This window comes from Phyllostomus discolor, chromosome 2 (genome assembly GCF_004126475.2).
Source record: "Phyllostomus discolor isolate MPI-MPIP mPhyDis1 chromosome 2, mPhyDis1.pri.v3, whole genome shotgun sequence".
In the NCBI taxonomy this organism is placed as follows: domain Eukaryota; kingdom Metazoa; phylum Chordata; class Mammalia; order Chiroptera; family Phyllostomidae; genus Phyllostomus; species Phyllostomus discolor.
Window position 1 is genome coordinate 213,607,617 of NC_040904.2, and position 17,055 is coordinate 213,624,671.

Genomic DNA, 17,055 nt, shown 5'->3' on the forward strand with positions numbered 1-17,055 from the left:
GGAGGAAGCGCGTTCACTTTGAGGAACGGAGAATCACGAGTGGGGGCTGGAGCACGAACTCCGCAGAGATGGGACTGTGTCTGGTGCTGGTGGGTCCCCCCAAGCCCTTGGGGACCGCTGGAGGAGAGCATGAGCTGGGGAAGGTGTGGTGGGCGCCCACGGAGGGTGGGCGACCGACCCCACTGAAAGGCCGCGTTGCACCGAGCCCGGAAGAGGCCCCTTCGGCCAGAGGCCTCATTCAACCTCCACCTCCTGGGGTACAAGGCAAGTTCTGGGTTTACGTCCTGGGCCGGGAGCCCCCAGACCAAGCTCCTTTCCTCTTTTGTACCGCCCTGCTGCTAGGGGCTGGGTGGCGCGGCTTCCGGGAGCCAGAGCTCGTACACCCGTGAGCCACAGCCCCTCACTCCCCCAGAGAGTGAGAGCTCGGAGCAGTGGGCCTCCGGGGCAGGGGCAGAGGAGAGGGCACAGGAGGTGCTGGCAGGGCCACGGTATGGGGCCCCAGGTAAAACTCGGACAGCTCCAGGGCCGTGTGTGTGGGGACGTGCCGGGAGGGAAACCCTCAGGCCTGGGGTTCACGGCCCATCCCTCCCGCCTCCCCAGACCCGCCAGGGGCCCTGCCTTTTCCTCCACCCCCGGGGCCAAGAGCCCGCCCGGGGCCGCGTCCCGCCGAGACTGGACGGACCCCCCACAGAGCAACGGCAGGAGACGCGTGGGGGTGTCTGACCCATTTGCCTCCATCTACCTACGTGTGCAGTCCTTCTGGTTTTGGGCAAGGTCAAAGCCGGGCCTGCAGTCGCAGGCCACCCCACCTTTGGGCGTTTCCCGGCAGATGTGGGCACAGCCGTGGTCTTTGTTCATGCAGTTCATACCCTCTGGGGAGAGACAGACAGGAGAGGGACGGGGACAGGCGGAGAGAGGGGGAGGGAGTTTCAGGCCGAGCGCGCCCCCGGAACACCACAATCGGACGGAGAGTTCCGGGGCAGCTGCGAGCACACGCACTGCACACACGCTGCACACGCAGAGGGCACACCCGCCCGCCCACCCACCGCCCCCAGGCCTCGCTCGCAGAGCTGCACAGCGGGTGGCTGGGAGGGGCCCCCAGGGAGATGGAGGTGGGGGGTTCGGGGGGCGGCGCTGAAGCGCCGGTGGTGCGAGGCATGTTCCCGTGTGCAGGGGGATGCCTCTGTGAGGCGGGCTGTGCCCTGAGCCTCCGGTGGTCTCACCCAGGTGCCGCCAGGCCCCTGAGCCCCATCAGTGGGTTTCTGCCCGAGTCCACGCCCAGACCTCGGAGCCGTGTCCTCGCCAGCCCCACGGCGGGACACTGGACCACGCGCCACCCCCACCCCCACCAGGTGCAGAGGGGTCTCCACGTGTACCCGGCATCGTAGAGCTGCCCTCACCTCCACGTGCCAAGCCCTGCACGGCCTGGCTCGGGCCTCCAGCTCCACGCACGCGCACCCCCAGGGGCACCCCCGCCCCATGGAGCTCATCCCAGGTTCAGGGGCACACACGTCACCATGTTCCTACTCTTGCCCGAGGTTCCTGCTGGTTGTCAGATGTTACTTTTTAGAGCAGGAATGTGGGCAAACCTTGGGTACCTTTCCCTCCGTCGTCTGGCCTTAAAAGGGCAGCCAGCACCGGCCTCCCTGCTGCCTGGGAGCCTTCGGCGGGGAGCAGTGCCAGAGGGGCCAGGGCCGGCCCCCTGCCTGCCACGGTGCCCCCACCCTCCCCCGGCAGCAGCCTCTGTATCTGCAGCCTGGCCAGTGGCGGCCCCGTCTGGCAGGCCCTTCCCGCGTGTCCCCTGGCCAGACCGGGGAGCCCCCACCCACACAAGACCAGTCAGCTCCCCTCCTCCTCCCCTCCCAGGCTCTCAGAGCCTCCCTGCCCTCTGGCTCCATGCCCCAGGCAGGGACCCCGTCCTACGCACACTCCGGGCCCCTCGTCCCCTGCAAAAGCCAGTGGCCCTTTCCAAGACGGGAACCAAGATCCAGACGCCTGCCCCGAAGGCCCTCGGGGTCCGGACAACACCTCCCGCACTGGAGGCCTCGCTGAGTGTGGAGCTGGGCTGCCCATGGGTTTTGAGGGCAGGGCCCCTGGACGCCTGGCCTCTGCACTCCACCCCGTCGGCTCTGAGGGCACTGGTGTGACAGAGAGGACAGGGTCCCCTCCCTTAGTCAGCCACAGTTCCTGGGACAGGCCCCCTCCCCTCAGGAGACCGGATCTCCCTCCCTGGCTGCCTGGGCCCCTCTCGGCGGACCCCAGTGGATGTTTATCTTCCTGGTGAGTTGTGAGGAGTTTCCAGAATTTATTAGGTCTGGGGTCAAGTGAGAGGGTGCAGGTCACACGTCCATCAAGAGGCTAACGGCGGATGAAAGGAAGAGCTGCTGCCCGCCCACACACTGCCCTGAGCCCGGCTCCCAGGTCCCACTGCGAGGGGCTGGCCTCGGGCGGTGGAAGGAACCCGCAGACGGGGACAGGCGGGTGGCCTCCTCTCCCAGGTGGCGCACCGGTCCCCGGTTCAAGGTGAGGGCAAGCTCAGTCTCAACCCCGCCCACTTCACGCACGGTCAGGGGACTGAGAATCGACATGTCTGAGAACACAAACGTCCTGGCAGCTACAATCAACACTTTAAAAATTCTTAAGTTAAACCAAACAGAAAATTGGAATCAGTGAAGCCTGCGTTGTGCTCAGCACGCCGACCTCTGGTTTCACCTGCTTTTACTGCTCTTACTCGTCCTCCCCCTTGGTTTTCTCCCCCATTCAAATCGAACTGGCCGGCCGACGCCGAGTGTGACCGGCTGAGCCGCAGCTGAATCGGCCGGGCACTCGGGTGCCAGGCTCCTGGCAGAAAGCTGCACGCTCACGGGCAGCTCGCCGCATTTTGGAACAGCAGGTCGGTACGCCCGGCACCGTGGTGCACCAACTGATGGTCGTTAGCAACTGCTGGGGGCGGGGTGGGGCTGGGGCGGGGGCCGGTGGGCAGCACTCGCCAGTTTCTGAGGTGGAAACGTGCCCTCCAAGCTCCAGGGAGACATCCCTGGATGGAAGCGGCGCTCGCCAGCTGGTACAAGCCAGGCTGGCGCAGGGCTTTCTCAGGAGAAAGGTCTGGTGAGGTCAGGCAGGGGCGGGCAGAGCCCGGCCTCCTGACCACTCGCCTGTCGTGGGGAAGGCCGCCTCGCTTCTCGCAGCCTCGTCTGTAGCACGGGAGTGACGATGCCCACCTCCCGGCCGCAGGGAGCCGGAGATGGCAGGTCCCCCGGCGACTGCAGGCGCACTGAGTGCAGGGGCCGGGCCTCCCCCCGCAGGGCTGGTGTTAGTGCGGCCCCGCGGGGCCTCGGCACGGCCAGGCAGCTCTGCCACAGGGGCGGCTCCGGCAGCGGGGCTTCCCGGGGCCCTGGAGACGTGTGCAGCGCCTCTGCCGGTGGTCGGAGAAACTGGCCTGGCGAGGGTCTGCCAGTGTGTGGCGGCCGAGGAGCAGCCTTCCTGCCCGTCATCCTCGGCCACTGTTAGCGGTGGGCTGAGTGCAGGGCTCCCCTCACCCCCTGCTCGTGCAGATTTTGTGGCTCCTTGGCGCCCACAGATATGAAAGGAGTGGGCGTCCTAGCTTCTTCCCGGCTTCGTCGCCCAGCACCGCTTACACAGTCCCCGTGGCCCGTGATCCTGCACCGCTGGCCGACCACCCCCAAGGCACACCCCTCTGCTTCTTCTGTCCCCCAAAACAAAATCCTGGGCCCGTCTCAAACGCTGCCGGTTCTGCAGAGCTTCCTGACCTTTGTGTTACGCCCTGCAGGCCACCACGCCACGGGAGTTTCTCAGGCTGTCCCAGGGCTGCATGGGAAGTTGATACCCATCGGGCAGACCCGCGCCTCCTCCCTGAGCTGCGAGCGCCAAGGGCCCGCGCTGAGGCTCCAGCTTCTGTGTGGTGGGGGGGGCCTGAACTTCCATTCCCAGCCACAGAATCGCAACCTGCAGCAAGCCCTGGTAATCAATACCGACCGTAACCTTGTCTCTGGGGAGCTCACGTGGCCCTGAACTTGGGATGTAGACACAGCACTCAGTGTCGGACGTCACAACTCTCCCCCACACCATGGGCTTGCCCCCAGGTGACCTTTCTTTCTTTCTTGTTTTTAAAAGGTTTTTAAAAATCTATTTGTTTATTTATTTTTAGAGTGAGGGAAGGGAGGGAGGAAAAATAAACAAACACCCATTGGTTGCCTCGCACACAGGCCCTGACCGGGGAGGGGACCTGACCCACACACCAGCCCTGTGCCCTGACCAGGAGGCGTCCAACTGGCGACCTTTCCCTTTGCGGGACGATGCCCACCCCGCTGAGCCGCACCGGGCAGGGCCGGGCTTCCTTTCTGAGAATCAGACTAATAATGAGACCATACGATGTCGCTGTTTTGCTGCAAAGGACAGCTTGGGGGAGTGACCTAGCTTTCTAGGTCAAAGTTGATGGGCACTGGGCAGTGAAACCCCGGAGCGGAGGGGGCAGGCGGCCCCCATGGCCAGCCTCAAAGGCATGGTCCTCACTGCGGGAGAGGCCCCCCTCACTGAGGACTGGGGCCGAGGGCCGTTGACCTGCCCCCTCCCATGAGGCCGGCACAGGCCCCAGGGCCCTCGGGCCCCCTCCTCGCCTCCAGCTGAGGGCAGGGGTGGGGCTGGGTCCCGAGCCCACAGGATTCAGCTCCTTTTTACATTTCTGGCAATTATGGAGGAGCCCAAAGAATTTGTGTTTATCTGTAGCTATTCATAATTACCATACTAGAAATTAAACTGGGAAACTTATATTAATTTACTCAAAAATAGAAATAAGAAACTTATTATGTTCACATTAATCTTTTTCTTATTAAGAAAGATATTTTCCAGAGCGAGGGGAGAGGCCTCAGAGAGGAGAGCCCTGGCAGAGGACAGAGTGGGGGGTGGGGGCTGATTCTCGCCCCAGTGCTTGAGCCCCTGGGGGCACAGCTGGGCCTGAAGCCGAGTCCCCTGGTTCTCCAGGCACGTGTCCCCTCCTGCCTGCACAGGGTTGAGGGCATCTCCACTGGCGGCACCTGCTGCAGCCGGGGTGCTACAGGGGCAGCGACCGGCGGTGGTGCTGGAGGGGCTGACGGCTCCGTGCACCTGACTGCCCTGCATGGACGCTCAGCGCTGGCCTCCTCCGCTCTCTCCCCCGCTGCGGACTTGCCCCCCCCCCCCGGGGGGGCCTTCCCTGCTGAGAGTCCAGACTTCTCAGTCACAGTCATGAGCCATGGCGAGTGAGCCAGGGAGCTCCGTGGCCCCCCGGCCGCTCAGGGGCCTCTGGGCGCCTGTGCTCCCCTCGCCCCAAGCACTGGTGTGTGGCTGCACTGTTCCCCTCTGCTCTTGCGAGACCCTCTGGTCAGCCCCGAGGGCAGGCCGTGCTCTGAGCCCTCTCGGTGGCCTCCCTGCCCGACACAGGCCCCACCCAGGAGGGAACACTCCAGCTCCCCGGTGAAGGGACGTGGAAATGGGAAGGAGGGTCCGGGTGGAGGCCTGGCTCCCCATGAGCAGCCACGGCCCAGCCCGGGGGAGCAGGCGCCACGGGGCGAGCTGCTGGAGCCCACACCAGGCGCCAGGCTCACCTGGCCTGGAGTCTGCTCAGCCGGAGCGCTTCCTGGGACCCCTGTCCCCAAGCAGATGGTCATGGGCCTGCCTCCCTGTCCTGATGTGGGGGAGTAACGGAAGGGCCGAGGGCGGCAGGGGAAGTGAGATGTAATTTCAGACTCCTTCCCAGAAAGCCTGGTCTTCAGGGGCCTGGTGCCGGCCAGCCCGGCTGCCCGCCAGGTCAAATCTAATTTGATCCAACCCATCCCAATCCAATTATGTCCCGTGGACGCGGACCGAGTGTCTCTCGGTGCCCGGGGGTGGGGAGTGGACAGGGAGGCTGTGCGGCAAGGTTGCCAGGTCCCAGCGCAGACTCACCACCTGCTGCTCGACCTGGGGCAATCACATCACCTCTCTGGGCCCTGGTTCCCACCCTTAGAGACGTGGGCAGTCCCAGGACCTGCCTCCAGGAGCTCACTCAACGTGCCCTCCCCTTCCCTGGGCAGGGAGGCTGGTTGAGGGTGCAGGTAAGGGCTGGAGGGACTCAGCGCGGGCAGGAGGGCCAGGGAAAACGGTAGACCGGGCAGCGTCACACCCACGTGCCGAGAGGTCTGCGGGTGCTTCAGGGAAGCAGGCGCGAGGCTGCGGGCAGGACGCACGTGGGGCGCGGGAGCCACCACCCTGAAAGAGATGAAGGAGCCGGGCAAGGGGTGGCGGTGTGGGGACGAGAGGAAGGCTAGTTTTGTGACACATGTAAGAGCCCCTTCCTCTGAGTTTTGCAGGAGATGTGATGAGGGCTTGGGTTCCAATGACACTTCCAGTTAATTTAACTCTCACCGGAGCCTGAGAAGTGGGTGTTCCATTCCCATTTCCCAAACAAGCCCACGGAGGCTGGGCAGGCCTGGGAGGAAGCTGGGCCAGGGCCAGGCTGTGTGCGAGAGGCAGGGCCATGGCCGGGTGCCGCGTCCTCTCTGCAGTGCCTGGGGCTTCCTCCCGAGGGGCTCCCCCCGGTTCCTGCCCCCTCTGGGCCCTGACAGGCCTCGGCAGCTCTCCCCCACCGGGACCCACTTTTCCCAGAGGCCTTCTATCACTTCCAGACATCCCGCCAGCGTGCCCAGGGTTCAACAGCAGCAGAGTGTGCCTGCCCCAGGCTGGCGGCATTGTGTCCCGCAGAGCAAAGTTCACGGGTGCATCTAAAGCGGGGCCACGGGAGGCGAGCCAATCCGCGTCGAGGAGCCAGCCTTTCCCACTGCCCTGGCCCAGGATAACAAAGCTGGAATGTGTGCCTCCCAAGGGTCGTTGCTATGGTGACTTCATCAATAACATCGCTTTCCGCATCCATGTCCCTTAACCACACGGGAAGGGAAGGCAAGTGGGAACAGCCGAGCAGAGAGAAAAGAACAATTACCTTGCTCTGCCCCTCCCCCACCCCAATTTGGGAGGAAAGGATTTCCCTCCCCTTCCGACTCATCCATAGAAGATTATGCAGCCCCGTAAGAGGCTGGAGCCTGGGGCTTGGGTGTGTGTGTGTGTGTGTGTGTGGAGAGCGGGCAGGACGGAGCTGCCAGGGAGACACGGACTCAGGCTGCATGTGCTCTGACGGAGAGGGGAGCTAAGGGCAGCAGGCAAGGCGCTGCCTCGGGGAAGGCACTGGGGCCACATGGATGGTGCGTGGGCGGTGCGTGGACGACGCCGGTGAAGCTGCTCTGAGTGCCACTTCAGGGGTGTCCCCTCCCCAGCCACCGCAGGGCTCCTCTCTCCTGGTGTGCCCCGCCCGTGACGGATACAAACCACTGAGCCGCAGAAATGTAAAACTGTGGAGAGGGAGGGGAGGGGGCTGGGTTGGGGGCACGCCCGCAGCGAGGCAGAATGGGGCGGCTGGGACTGCAGCCCGGGCCAGCCCGAAACTCTGTGGAACCCACTGCGGGCTGCTGACAGCCGCAGGCCCCCGCGGAGGGCCCACTGGGCACTAAGCGCTTTACACGAATAATCCCCTTGAAGCGTCTGACCCATCTCGGAGTCCGTGCTATTGTCCCCACCTCGCCGCCGGTGAGGAGAGGAGAGGAGGGTGGAGGAAGGCAGGGCAGCTCGCCCAGGGGACTTGAGGGCAGATGCGAGCCTGTGCTCCCAGCTCCCAGCCGGCTCTCGGAGGCACTGGCCTCCCCTGGGCCCCCGGGGCGGGGCGGGGCCGGGGCAGGGACGCCTCCTCAACTCCGTCCACATTTCCACATCCCGTCTCTCCAAGTCCATCTCGAAGGCCGGCTTCTTCAAAATGTCCGATGCCTCACCCAGCCCCCTCGGGCCCCCTGCAGAGCTTGCTGAGGGCTGGGAGCACGCCTGCTCCTTCCCGACCACCGGCCCGGCGCGGCGCGGAGAGAACACAGACCTTCGCACTGTCACTGCACACGGTGGGCAGCTTCAGTCCGCTCCGCTGAGCAGTTCGGAGAGGTCGCGGTCTGCCCGCGGTCCCCTGAGTAGGACGCGGTGGAGCCGAAGCGTGAACACTGTCCTGTCTGACTTGAAGCCCTGCCCTCGTCCAGCTGCAGAGGGAGCCGTCTGGAGCATCAGGCAGACTGAGAGTTCCCACGGCTGAAGAGCCCTCCAGGGCCCCGCCCCACCCAGCGCCCGCAGGGTAAGGCTGGAAGTCCTCTGGGCAACGTGCTTTCCTCTGCCGGGGTCACGCTGCCTCCCTCCCTTCAAGGGCAGCTTCTGACCACTTACCGGAGATTCTGTTCGGACACCACCTCTTCCAGGAAACCCTCCTTGTTTCCACCCTTCCTGCAAGTCCCCAGGCTGGATCAGGGACCCAGGCCGGGCCTCCACGCATCCCCTTTCTCACAGCACCCACCATGCTCATTGTCACTGAAGGCCTGCCGCGCCCCCCTGCCCACCTGGGGCTCCCGGAGGAGCCCGGCCCGAGCCCAACCCGCCTCTGTGCGCCCGGCCCTGAACGGCACCCAGCCCCAGTGAAGGCCTGAGCAGTGCTCCCTGACCCCGGCCTCACTGGTGGGCCCAGGCTGGGTCTGGTCTCTGCATGAGGACAGGGCCGACTCCCGGGTTGGGGGCACATCCTTCCATGGGCCCCGCCCTTGCCGGCGCTGCCTGCCCGCCGCCCCGAGGCTCCCCGACCCCCATCCGGATCTGCCTCCACTCCTGAGTTACGCTCCGAGGGCACCTGTGCCTGGATGGTGCTCTGACAGCTTCTCATCAGGAGGCCTGGGATTTAGCAGAAATGGGCTCTGCCTTCCACCCTGCGCCCCTGAAATTTCATCCTTCTGGGCAATGCCAGGCCCGGCTGGGGCACCAGCAGCTGGCTGACCCAGACTAGACCCTGCCGGCCCCAGGCTGCCTCTGCAAAGGCAGCCCCGCCTGGGGAGCAGAAGTGATTAGCACCGTGGGCTCCCACTCCCCCAGGGCTCTCCGCTGCCAGGAGCTGTGCCAGGCTCTCTGCCTACATCCCCAACAATCATCTCCATGACCGAGTGCCAGGCGGCACCTGACAGGGGACAATGCTAAGGCTCTGAGAAGTCCCTCAACTAGTGTGAATGAAGCAGGGACGTGACCCCCGCCCCGTGGCCACTTCCACAGCAGGCCCAAAGGGTCCCTGCCCCTGGCCAGATGCTCCCTCGGCTGCCTCAGTGGCCCCTGGGGCCTCTGCGCTGCTCCTCTGTGCCAGAGGTCTTCTCCTCAGGACCCCCCAGCCCTCCCTTTGGGCCTGTGGCACCTGCCAAGGCCCCAGGATGACCCGCCCTTCTGAGTGTGTGCTCCACCCACTCAGCACTTGCTGCTCAGCCGGTCCAGCCCTGAAAGCCTGGCCCTTGTGTGGTCTGACTCCCAGCACCTTCCACATCCATTTGCTCCCTGGCCTCTGTACTGATTCCTTCACAGCATCAGGCAGGGTCTCCTTTACCCCAGGCTTTCCATGGGACCGGCCCCCCGTCTTCCTCTGCCCTCCCAGGGGCCGGGCCTTGGTGGAGCCCATCGTGGGTGATCGACAAACACCTGCAGGGGGCCGGGGGCCAGCCCATAAGTGTGCTGCTTACGGACAAGGGCGTGCCCCCTGAACGGCTTTGAGTCTACAAGCCAACGGCTGGAATGGACTGGCGTCCCAGAAAGCTGGCCTTGGCAGGGACCGGGAGGAGCAGCTGATGGAACCACTCCTTCCCACTGAGGAGGCTGCGGCCCAGAGCACAGAGGCTCGCCCTGGGCACGCGGGAGCCAGCCCAGTGTCCACACACAACCTTCGGGTTCCCATCGCCCTGACTCCCGAATGTGGGTGCTCCGGCCCCACACTCATCCGTCACACCGGGAGGAAGCCCGGGGGGACTGCTGGTTCAGGGGCTGTCGCCCATCCACTCACTCACTCCTTCTAGAAACTGTGCAGGCCCTGTGCCGAGGCCACGAGCAGAGCCAGCCAAGGTTTCCACCCACATAGGTGCACTTTCAGCTGAGACCAAGGTCATTGCCATGGCTGCTCACCGGGTGGGCAGGCACAGGGCATCCCAGAGGAGAGCAGAGGGAGTGGGCTGGCCCGCCTTCTCAGAGGACAGGGTGGACACCAGCTTCCCAGCCCTCGGGCCTCGACTAGCCCTGGCTTCAGGAGCCCCGGACAGTGGCCTCTGTGGGAGGGAGGTGCCTGCCTGACAGCTGTCAGGGCCGCACACAGCCTGCCCTTTAGGGCGCATGGCCTTGGAACCTGCTCAGTTTCCTCCGCTGAAGCCGAGGAGAAAGACCATTACAGCTGCAGCTCAGGGTCCCCTGACAGCCACTGCAAGACACAGGCAGTGCCCCGTAAAGGCTGGCCCGCCCCCTCCCCCCCACAGGCTGATTCTGCAGAGCTTGTCCCAACACAGCCTCACCTCGCCCTGGACCCAGGCCCCTCCATCCCTTCCCAGGGCCAACTTTCCCTCCTCCTCCCGCCCCCTGCAGTTCCCCAGCTGGTCACTAGGCGGCACCATGTGCACGCCGCGCCTTTGAGGCCCAGGGGCTGGTGGCTGGGACCATAGAGGCTTCCCGAGGCTGCACTCCTCGGGCTCCGGAGCCGGAGACGTCCCCCCCTCCCCAGGGCTGCCAGACAGAGCAATAGGAACAGGGAATGCCAGACGGGCAAATCTGGATTTCAGATAAGCAGCAGATACTTCCCAAGTAAAAACATGTCCCAAATGTTGCATGGGTCATACATACTTAAAGAACGTGTTATCTGAAATACAGTTTAGGTGGGTGTCCTGTACTTGATCTGGCGACTCCACCCCTCCTCCCACGGGGACCCTAGAGGAAGCCATGAGGGAACAGCTCACACAGGACCCACGGGGGCCGTGGCCTGCCCATCACCAGGGACGAGTCTGTTTCTCCCTCCTGTCAGGCGGACAGGTGACTGGAGGGAGGAGTCCCAGGCACGGGAGGGGCCCGCAGATGGCCTCGAGCGCGCCTGCAGAAGCCCAGAGGACCTGGGAGGAGAGGCCACAGGAACGCTGGGCCGCGCTGTCAGAAGTCTCTAAGGACAGGGGCAGCTCTGGTCCCGGGCTGGTGCCTCCCCTGCCCCCGCCTGCCCCCGCCCCGGGCTATGCAAAGGAGCACCGTGGCCGCCCCGGCTCTGTGCCACACTGGCTGTGCCTGCTGCCCCGTCCTGCACCTGTCCTCTCCTGGGAGCAAAGCGGGGGGCGGGGCCAGCTGCTATTGACCAGCGGCCCGTGAGGATGGAAGGCTGTCAAAGGCTTGTGCACAGTCGCAACTCGATAAATGCTAAGAACCTCTCCCTTTCCCAAGAGCACGTGCCAAGGGCAGGTACAAGCCCCTCCGGGAACTCCCCCAGTCCCCGCCATTCTAACTGGGACAGACTGCGGAGCTGTCACCCCACCAGGCGGCCAGCTGTGGGGGTGCACGCTGGACCAGCACTGGGATGGGGCCCTGGGACAGAGGCCCGCAGGGGAGAGGTGCCCCGGAAGAGGGGCGGCTCATGCAGAGGCGTGGGGGCGTGCAGGCTGCATGCGGCTGCAGGCGAGGCCCGGCCAGCCCAGCACAGGGCGCCCGACCGGACTGCGGCCCAGCCCCAGGGCCTGGGCAGGCTGCACGGGCCCATCGGCAGGAGGGACGTGAGAGCGACACCACACACAACTCACCCCTCCGGAGATGACTCAGTCCCTCCTCCCTGACTCCCTCCTCCACCGCGCCTGTCTCCTCTGCTCCCTGCCCCGAGTCAGACGAAAGAAACACACCTGTGCCCCCTCAGGAGCTTGCACACGGGTCCCGAGAGGGGGCTGAGCCGCTCAGACCCACATGGACGTGTGGAGAGGCAGACAAGCCCGCCTGAGTGGCAGAGCACTTCGTGGGGTGGCGGGCGGGGCCGCGTGGGCTCTGAAGCATGAGGACGGGTTCTCTGGACGGGGACCAGGGCCGGACGCCCGGCTAGCGCACGTGGCAGGGCTCGCGGGTCACAGGGACAGAGGCGGGCGGGGGTTTGCTGTGGCTGTGGCACGAGGTGCGCAGCGTGGAGAGGAACCACGGGCAGGCTCACTATGGACAACTCTCTGCTCCTCAGCCTCCGTTCTCTCGCCTGCAAGGCGGGCGGCGGAGCAGCTGCACCGCACAGGGCTGTTTCCGGGGTCTGGTCACTTGTGTCGGAGCGTGGGCACCACGCTCGGCACACGGCAGTGCCCAGCGGCGGCCGGCAGTCACGGGGGCACAGTGTACACACAGCACCTCACTGCAACCCTCTCAGACAACCCCACGCTCAACCCCAGCGCGTGTCCCGCTACACAGATGGGAAACGGGGGCCGGGCCGGCTGCCCCGCGGCCTGGTGCTCGCTCTCTGCCCCGCACTGTTCATGCTGGGGACCCGAGAGTCTGCGGCGTTTGGGACCCCCACTGCTTGCACGTGAAGTAAGGACTGGGGTCTCCGTAGGCTGCCTGGCTGGGCGGGCTGGAGGCCAGGCCAGGAGGAGGGCATGAGGCTGGCTCAACAACAGCCACAGGAGTTGTTTATGGGGTGGGAGGCTCGTAAAAAATAATGGGCTGGATTTATTGCCCCGCCTCCAGGGCCATTCCGGCCTGCACAGGGCCAGGACGGGCTGCCTCCAGCCGCACCACGGATCCTCCCGCTGACGGGAGAGCTGTTTGTTCTCCCGCCCACCTGGTCTGCAGCAGGCAGGGGTCGGGGAGCTGCGCACCACGGGTCCCCCCCTGTGTCCGGGCCTGGCCGCCCTCCCACGGAGCAGCTAGAAAGGCAGCCCTGAGGCCGGGGCGTGGCCACGCCAGATCACCTCATTGAAAGCAGGTTCCCCGCCACGCGCACCCACAGAGGCTCGAGCCTCCACAGCCGATGACAGAAAGCCCCGGATGTCCCTGGCCCTGCAAGAGCCATGCTGTGGCCCCAGGTCAAGGCCTGGGCCAGATCCCCCATGCAGTAATCACTTCCTGGGAGCTGAGAGAAGCCCCCCTGCCAGGCATGCTGACAGGGTCCTAAGTCAATGTCTGGGCAGCTCGGGAGGGACCGTGGGTCTCTGTCCACAGGTTGGCTGTTTCCAGTTTGGAGCCGGACTAGAACTGACTTCGTCGTCAGAAATCTGGCCCCTGTGTGGAGCACTGCCCCTCACTGTGGCCCAGCTAGGTCTCGTAACTCTCAGGGTGGCTTGGAACGCCCAGGTGAGCAGGAGTGTAAAACCCTGTGAGGTGTGCAAGAGCGGGGTGGCCCTACCAAGGGCACCTGCTGGCTGAGACGGGGTGGGGTGGGGTGGGGGCAGGTGTTGCCCAGCCTGCGCAGGGCGAGTGAGAGCAGGAGCAGCTGAAGGGAAGACCAGGTCTAGAGAAAGGTCCAGGGCCAACCTGGAGGACTATGGGGGAATGGCCCAGGACCAGGGCTGGGGGAGGGCAGACAAGGCAGCTGGCCCCCGAGGCAGCTGCTGCGGAGGGAACCCCTGGTTCTCTGCCCTGCCCCCGCCCTAGGGGTCTGTGTCTGAAAACCCCCCAGTGACCTTGGCCAAAGAGCTCCCCAGCCAGTCCTGAGGTGGGGTGGGCTTTGAGAGGAGGGCTCCGGTGCCAAGGGCAGGGCCTCCTGCTGCTGCTGACTCCAGCGGTGTGCCATGCGGGGCCTCCACCCCACCCACTAGGAGCCGGGGGCTGGGTGGGGAGACCCTGCTCTGAAGCGCCCCCCTCAGCAGCATGCTGCCTTCTCTGCGGGCTGAGCGGGCGAGTGGGAGGGCACCCGCCCCTGACTCCTGCGGCCCCGTGACCCTGCCGCCCGACCCTCCGCACACCGTCTCCCTGCCTGCCTCCCCTGCAGTCTGCGGGTGCCAGGAGGGCGAGCTTTGGCACAAAGGCGGGGCGTCTGAGCGCGGCCCACCAAGAATGGCGAGTAATGGAGGGGCGCAGCGCCCTCCCAGAGCCTGGTCACACGGTCACTGGAGAGCAGCGCCGACGGCAGGACGCTGCTGTCCCCAAGCCCTCAGAACACATGCAAGGGGATCAGAGACGCCACTCAAGTGTCTCCAGCCGCTGGCCCCCGCGAAGCCCCAGACGCCCAGGCCCCTCCTCACGCCAGTCAGCTCCCAGCACTCCGCACGGGCCCCTGGCTGGGGCCGGCCTGGGCCCGCGGACCGGGAGGGAGGCGGGCACCTGGACTTCGCACAGGCTGTCTCTGAGCAAGGCCTCTGGGCAGCCCCCACCCTTGCACCTCACCGAAAGGAGAGGTGGGCTCGTCCTGCCCGGAGTTCCCAGGCGCCCTCCAGGGCCATGTACTCTGGAGAGGACCTGGCCCCACCGTGTCCAGAGCCAGCCACTGCCAAAACATCCCACACCTGTGGGACCCGGGGACAGGCCTCCCCAGAGGCCCCGGGCAGGTGGGGAGGTTCCCGAAGTGCGGACCGTGGCCACCTCCAGGACGGAGGGGACGCCGTCACGCTCGCAGCCAAGTCCGAGCTCCTGCGAACCAGGTTCCCGCCCCCCAGTGCCACCGGCCCCAGGTCTGGGCTCAGGCTCCAGGGGGCCCTCTCTCCGGAGGACAGGAAAGGCTGCCGCCACACTGACCCCACTGAGCAGCTGGGACAAGGCGGAAGTTTTGGGGGTCGGCGAGCCCGGCCAAGAGCTGAGAGGCCGGCTGGCGGGGATGGAGGCCCCAGTGGAGAAGGGCAGCTGCACGGGCCCGGGAGGGCGGGGAGGGCTCGGGGGGCCTGAGAGTCCAGACTGGGGTGGGAGGCAAGAATCGGGCACGGGGGGGCGGGACTCACACTCGAGTCCCCCTTCCACTCCAGCGAGGCCACACGGTATACAGAAAAGGCCTGATGTGGGCAAACACCGGCACCCACCCTGCCAGGCTCCATGGCCCTGGGGCAGCCTCGGAGTCACCCCTCAGTCAGATGGTGCTGGGGGGCAGTGGGGATGAGGGCCCACCCTGTGCTAGACCCCGTCCCAGACAGGCCCAGAACGGACAAGGGGGCTCCTCAGGGCAGTCACCGCCCCCTGCCCATGGCCCCTGACTCTTGGGGTTCAGAGCCCCATTCCACGTTGGTTTTCAAGGTTAGCTGCCTTCGGTCCATCGCTTTCCACCAACGTCTGCTTCCAGACCGACTGGCCAGTGTCCTGTCCTCTCCTCCCCACCACATGGCCCACTGCCACCTAGTCCCTCTAAAACCCCAGGCCACGCTGGTCCCTCTGCCCACTGACTGCCCACCCACGCTCCACCAGTTGGCCACCTCAGAGGCTACCCGCTCTCAGGGGCTTCTCGGATCCTTCTGGACTGCCCCCAGGCTTCCAGCAGCCAGGCAGGACCAGGTGTCCTCCGACCGCAACAGGCTGCTGGCTGAACCCCATGCCAGCCACAACGTACTCCACACCATGCCACACAGAGCCGCGCCGTGCCAGAGCGCACAGATGTGAGTTGAAATAAAAGAGCAGGCATGTGAGGGGGAGGAAACCTGAAGGAGCTGGCCCGCACCCCTGGGACAGAGAGGCCCGGGACACATGACCACGATGAGGGGCCGTGGAGGCTGGGCTGGGGCCCCAGGCTTGAGGCTGAAGAGGGGCTATTGCAGCTCCCTGCGTCAAGGCCAAGCGGGAGGCACGTGCAGCTGTGCCTGGGTGGGACCCAGCACCTGGAAGCCTCGAGCCACGGGTGCCAAGAGCTTGGGGTCTCACCTCCCCAGCGCTGGGCCAGAGGGACGGCCCACGTTCCCACACCACGCCTGGGTTCTAAAGCAGCAGCCCCCGCTCTGGACCACCGCACGGCGTTCCCCAGAACGGACCCCGCACCTGCCTAGGAGGCAAGGGGCCCCAGGGAGGCAGGGTGGCTGCAGCGGCCACGTGACCATTTGAGACGGACGGCAGCCAAGGATCTCAGCCCCCACCCCAGCCTGGCCAGACCCCCGTGCTCTGAGCCAGGGTTTGTGCTGGCGCCGGGGAAGCGGGGCCGCTCTGCGGGGCTGAGTCCCACGGCCCTACTGCTCGGCTACTGGCCCCGGCTGACCCTGGCCGGCCCCATCGTGCATCCGGCCACCTCTAATCAAAACCAGCCCGCGTGCCTCTCCTCTCACCCAGGGGAGGCTCCCAAGAGCTGACAGGCATGAGGAAGAGTCAGGTAACACGAGGAATCAAATTGCCAAATGGCTCTGGGCTCACCAGCCCTCCCAGAAGCGGGGGGGTCAGAAGCCACTTAGGTGCAAAACCAGCTGGGGCTTAGCAGCTGGGACTCGCCCTGACCTGGGCTGCTAACGGCCACTGCTGTGCCCGACACACAGTTGCAGGCACTTGTCACGGCCGACGGAGGCTCCGGGGAGAGGCAGCCTGTCCTGTTCGCTGGGCCCTGGCTCCACCCACAGGCATTAACGAGCGGTCAGCCCGCATCCCATGCACTTGACCTGTCCGCTTCAGATTTCCTACGTGGCCTCTGGGAGCCCTGGAAATGCTGCCACTTGTCCTTGCTGAGGCGCCCAAGAAGTCTGCTGTTTTTAGATGGGTTCATTGCCGGATTTAAAAATTACGACACTCACACAAACATTCTAACGAGGAAAGAGTCTTCCTTAATCAGAATGCCAGTTCACATGGCTTGGGGTTGAGGCCCCAAACCTGTATTCTGGTTAAATCTTGATCCTGGGTTTCAGGTAAAAAGCTGGGCCTGGTCACCCTGGGCCTCTGGGTAGGGGGAGGCCCTGGAGGGCCCGGGCTCCCTGGCAGTCCTCCCTTCTCCCCTCTGCCCACCTCTGCCCCACCAGCTTCCCAGGGCTATGCTCAGCAGGCACCCACACCCCCACTGTGGTCCCACAGCCTCACGGGGCCTGGCCCCTACCTAGCTCCCCCATCCTGGGCTCCTCTCCCTGCATCTTCCCGCGGCTCCCCAAGCTCCACCATCCCTCCACTCATCCTGTTTCCGCTCCAGCCCGGCCCGTTTCCCACCGCAGGGCCTCTGCACCCGCCCGGCCTGGCGCGCGCCCCCAGCCCCGCCCACGGCTGCCCTGGCCCCTCGCTCCATTTCAGCTCATGTGTGGCTTCCTCAAAGAGGCC

At 65.5% G+C, this 17,055-nt stretch overlaps 1 protein-coding gene across 2 annotated transcripts in view; it reads right to left on the reverse strand.

Annotated features, from left to right (window-relative positions):
* Window positions 1–17,055, reverse strand: part of SCUBE1 (signal peptide, CUB domain and EGF like domain containing 1) — a 106,637-nt gene that overhangs the window by 44,221 nt on the left and 45,361 nt on the right. For both annotated transcript variants that reach the window (XM_028532170.2, XM_028532171.2), the window contains exon 5: window positions 747–872. In XM_028532170.2, coding sequence (XP_028387971.1) covers window positions 747–872 — 126 coding nt within the window. The remainder of the gene's footprint in view (window positions 1–746; window positions 873–17,055) is intronic.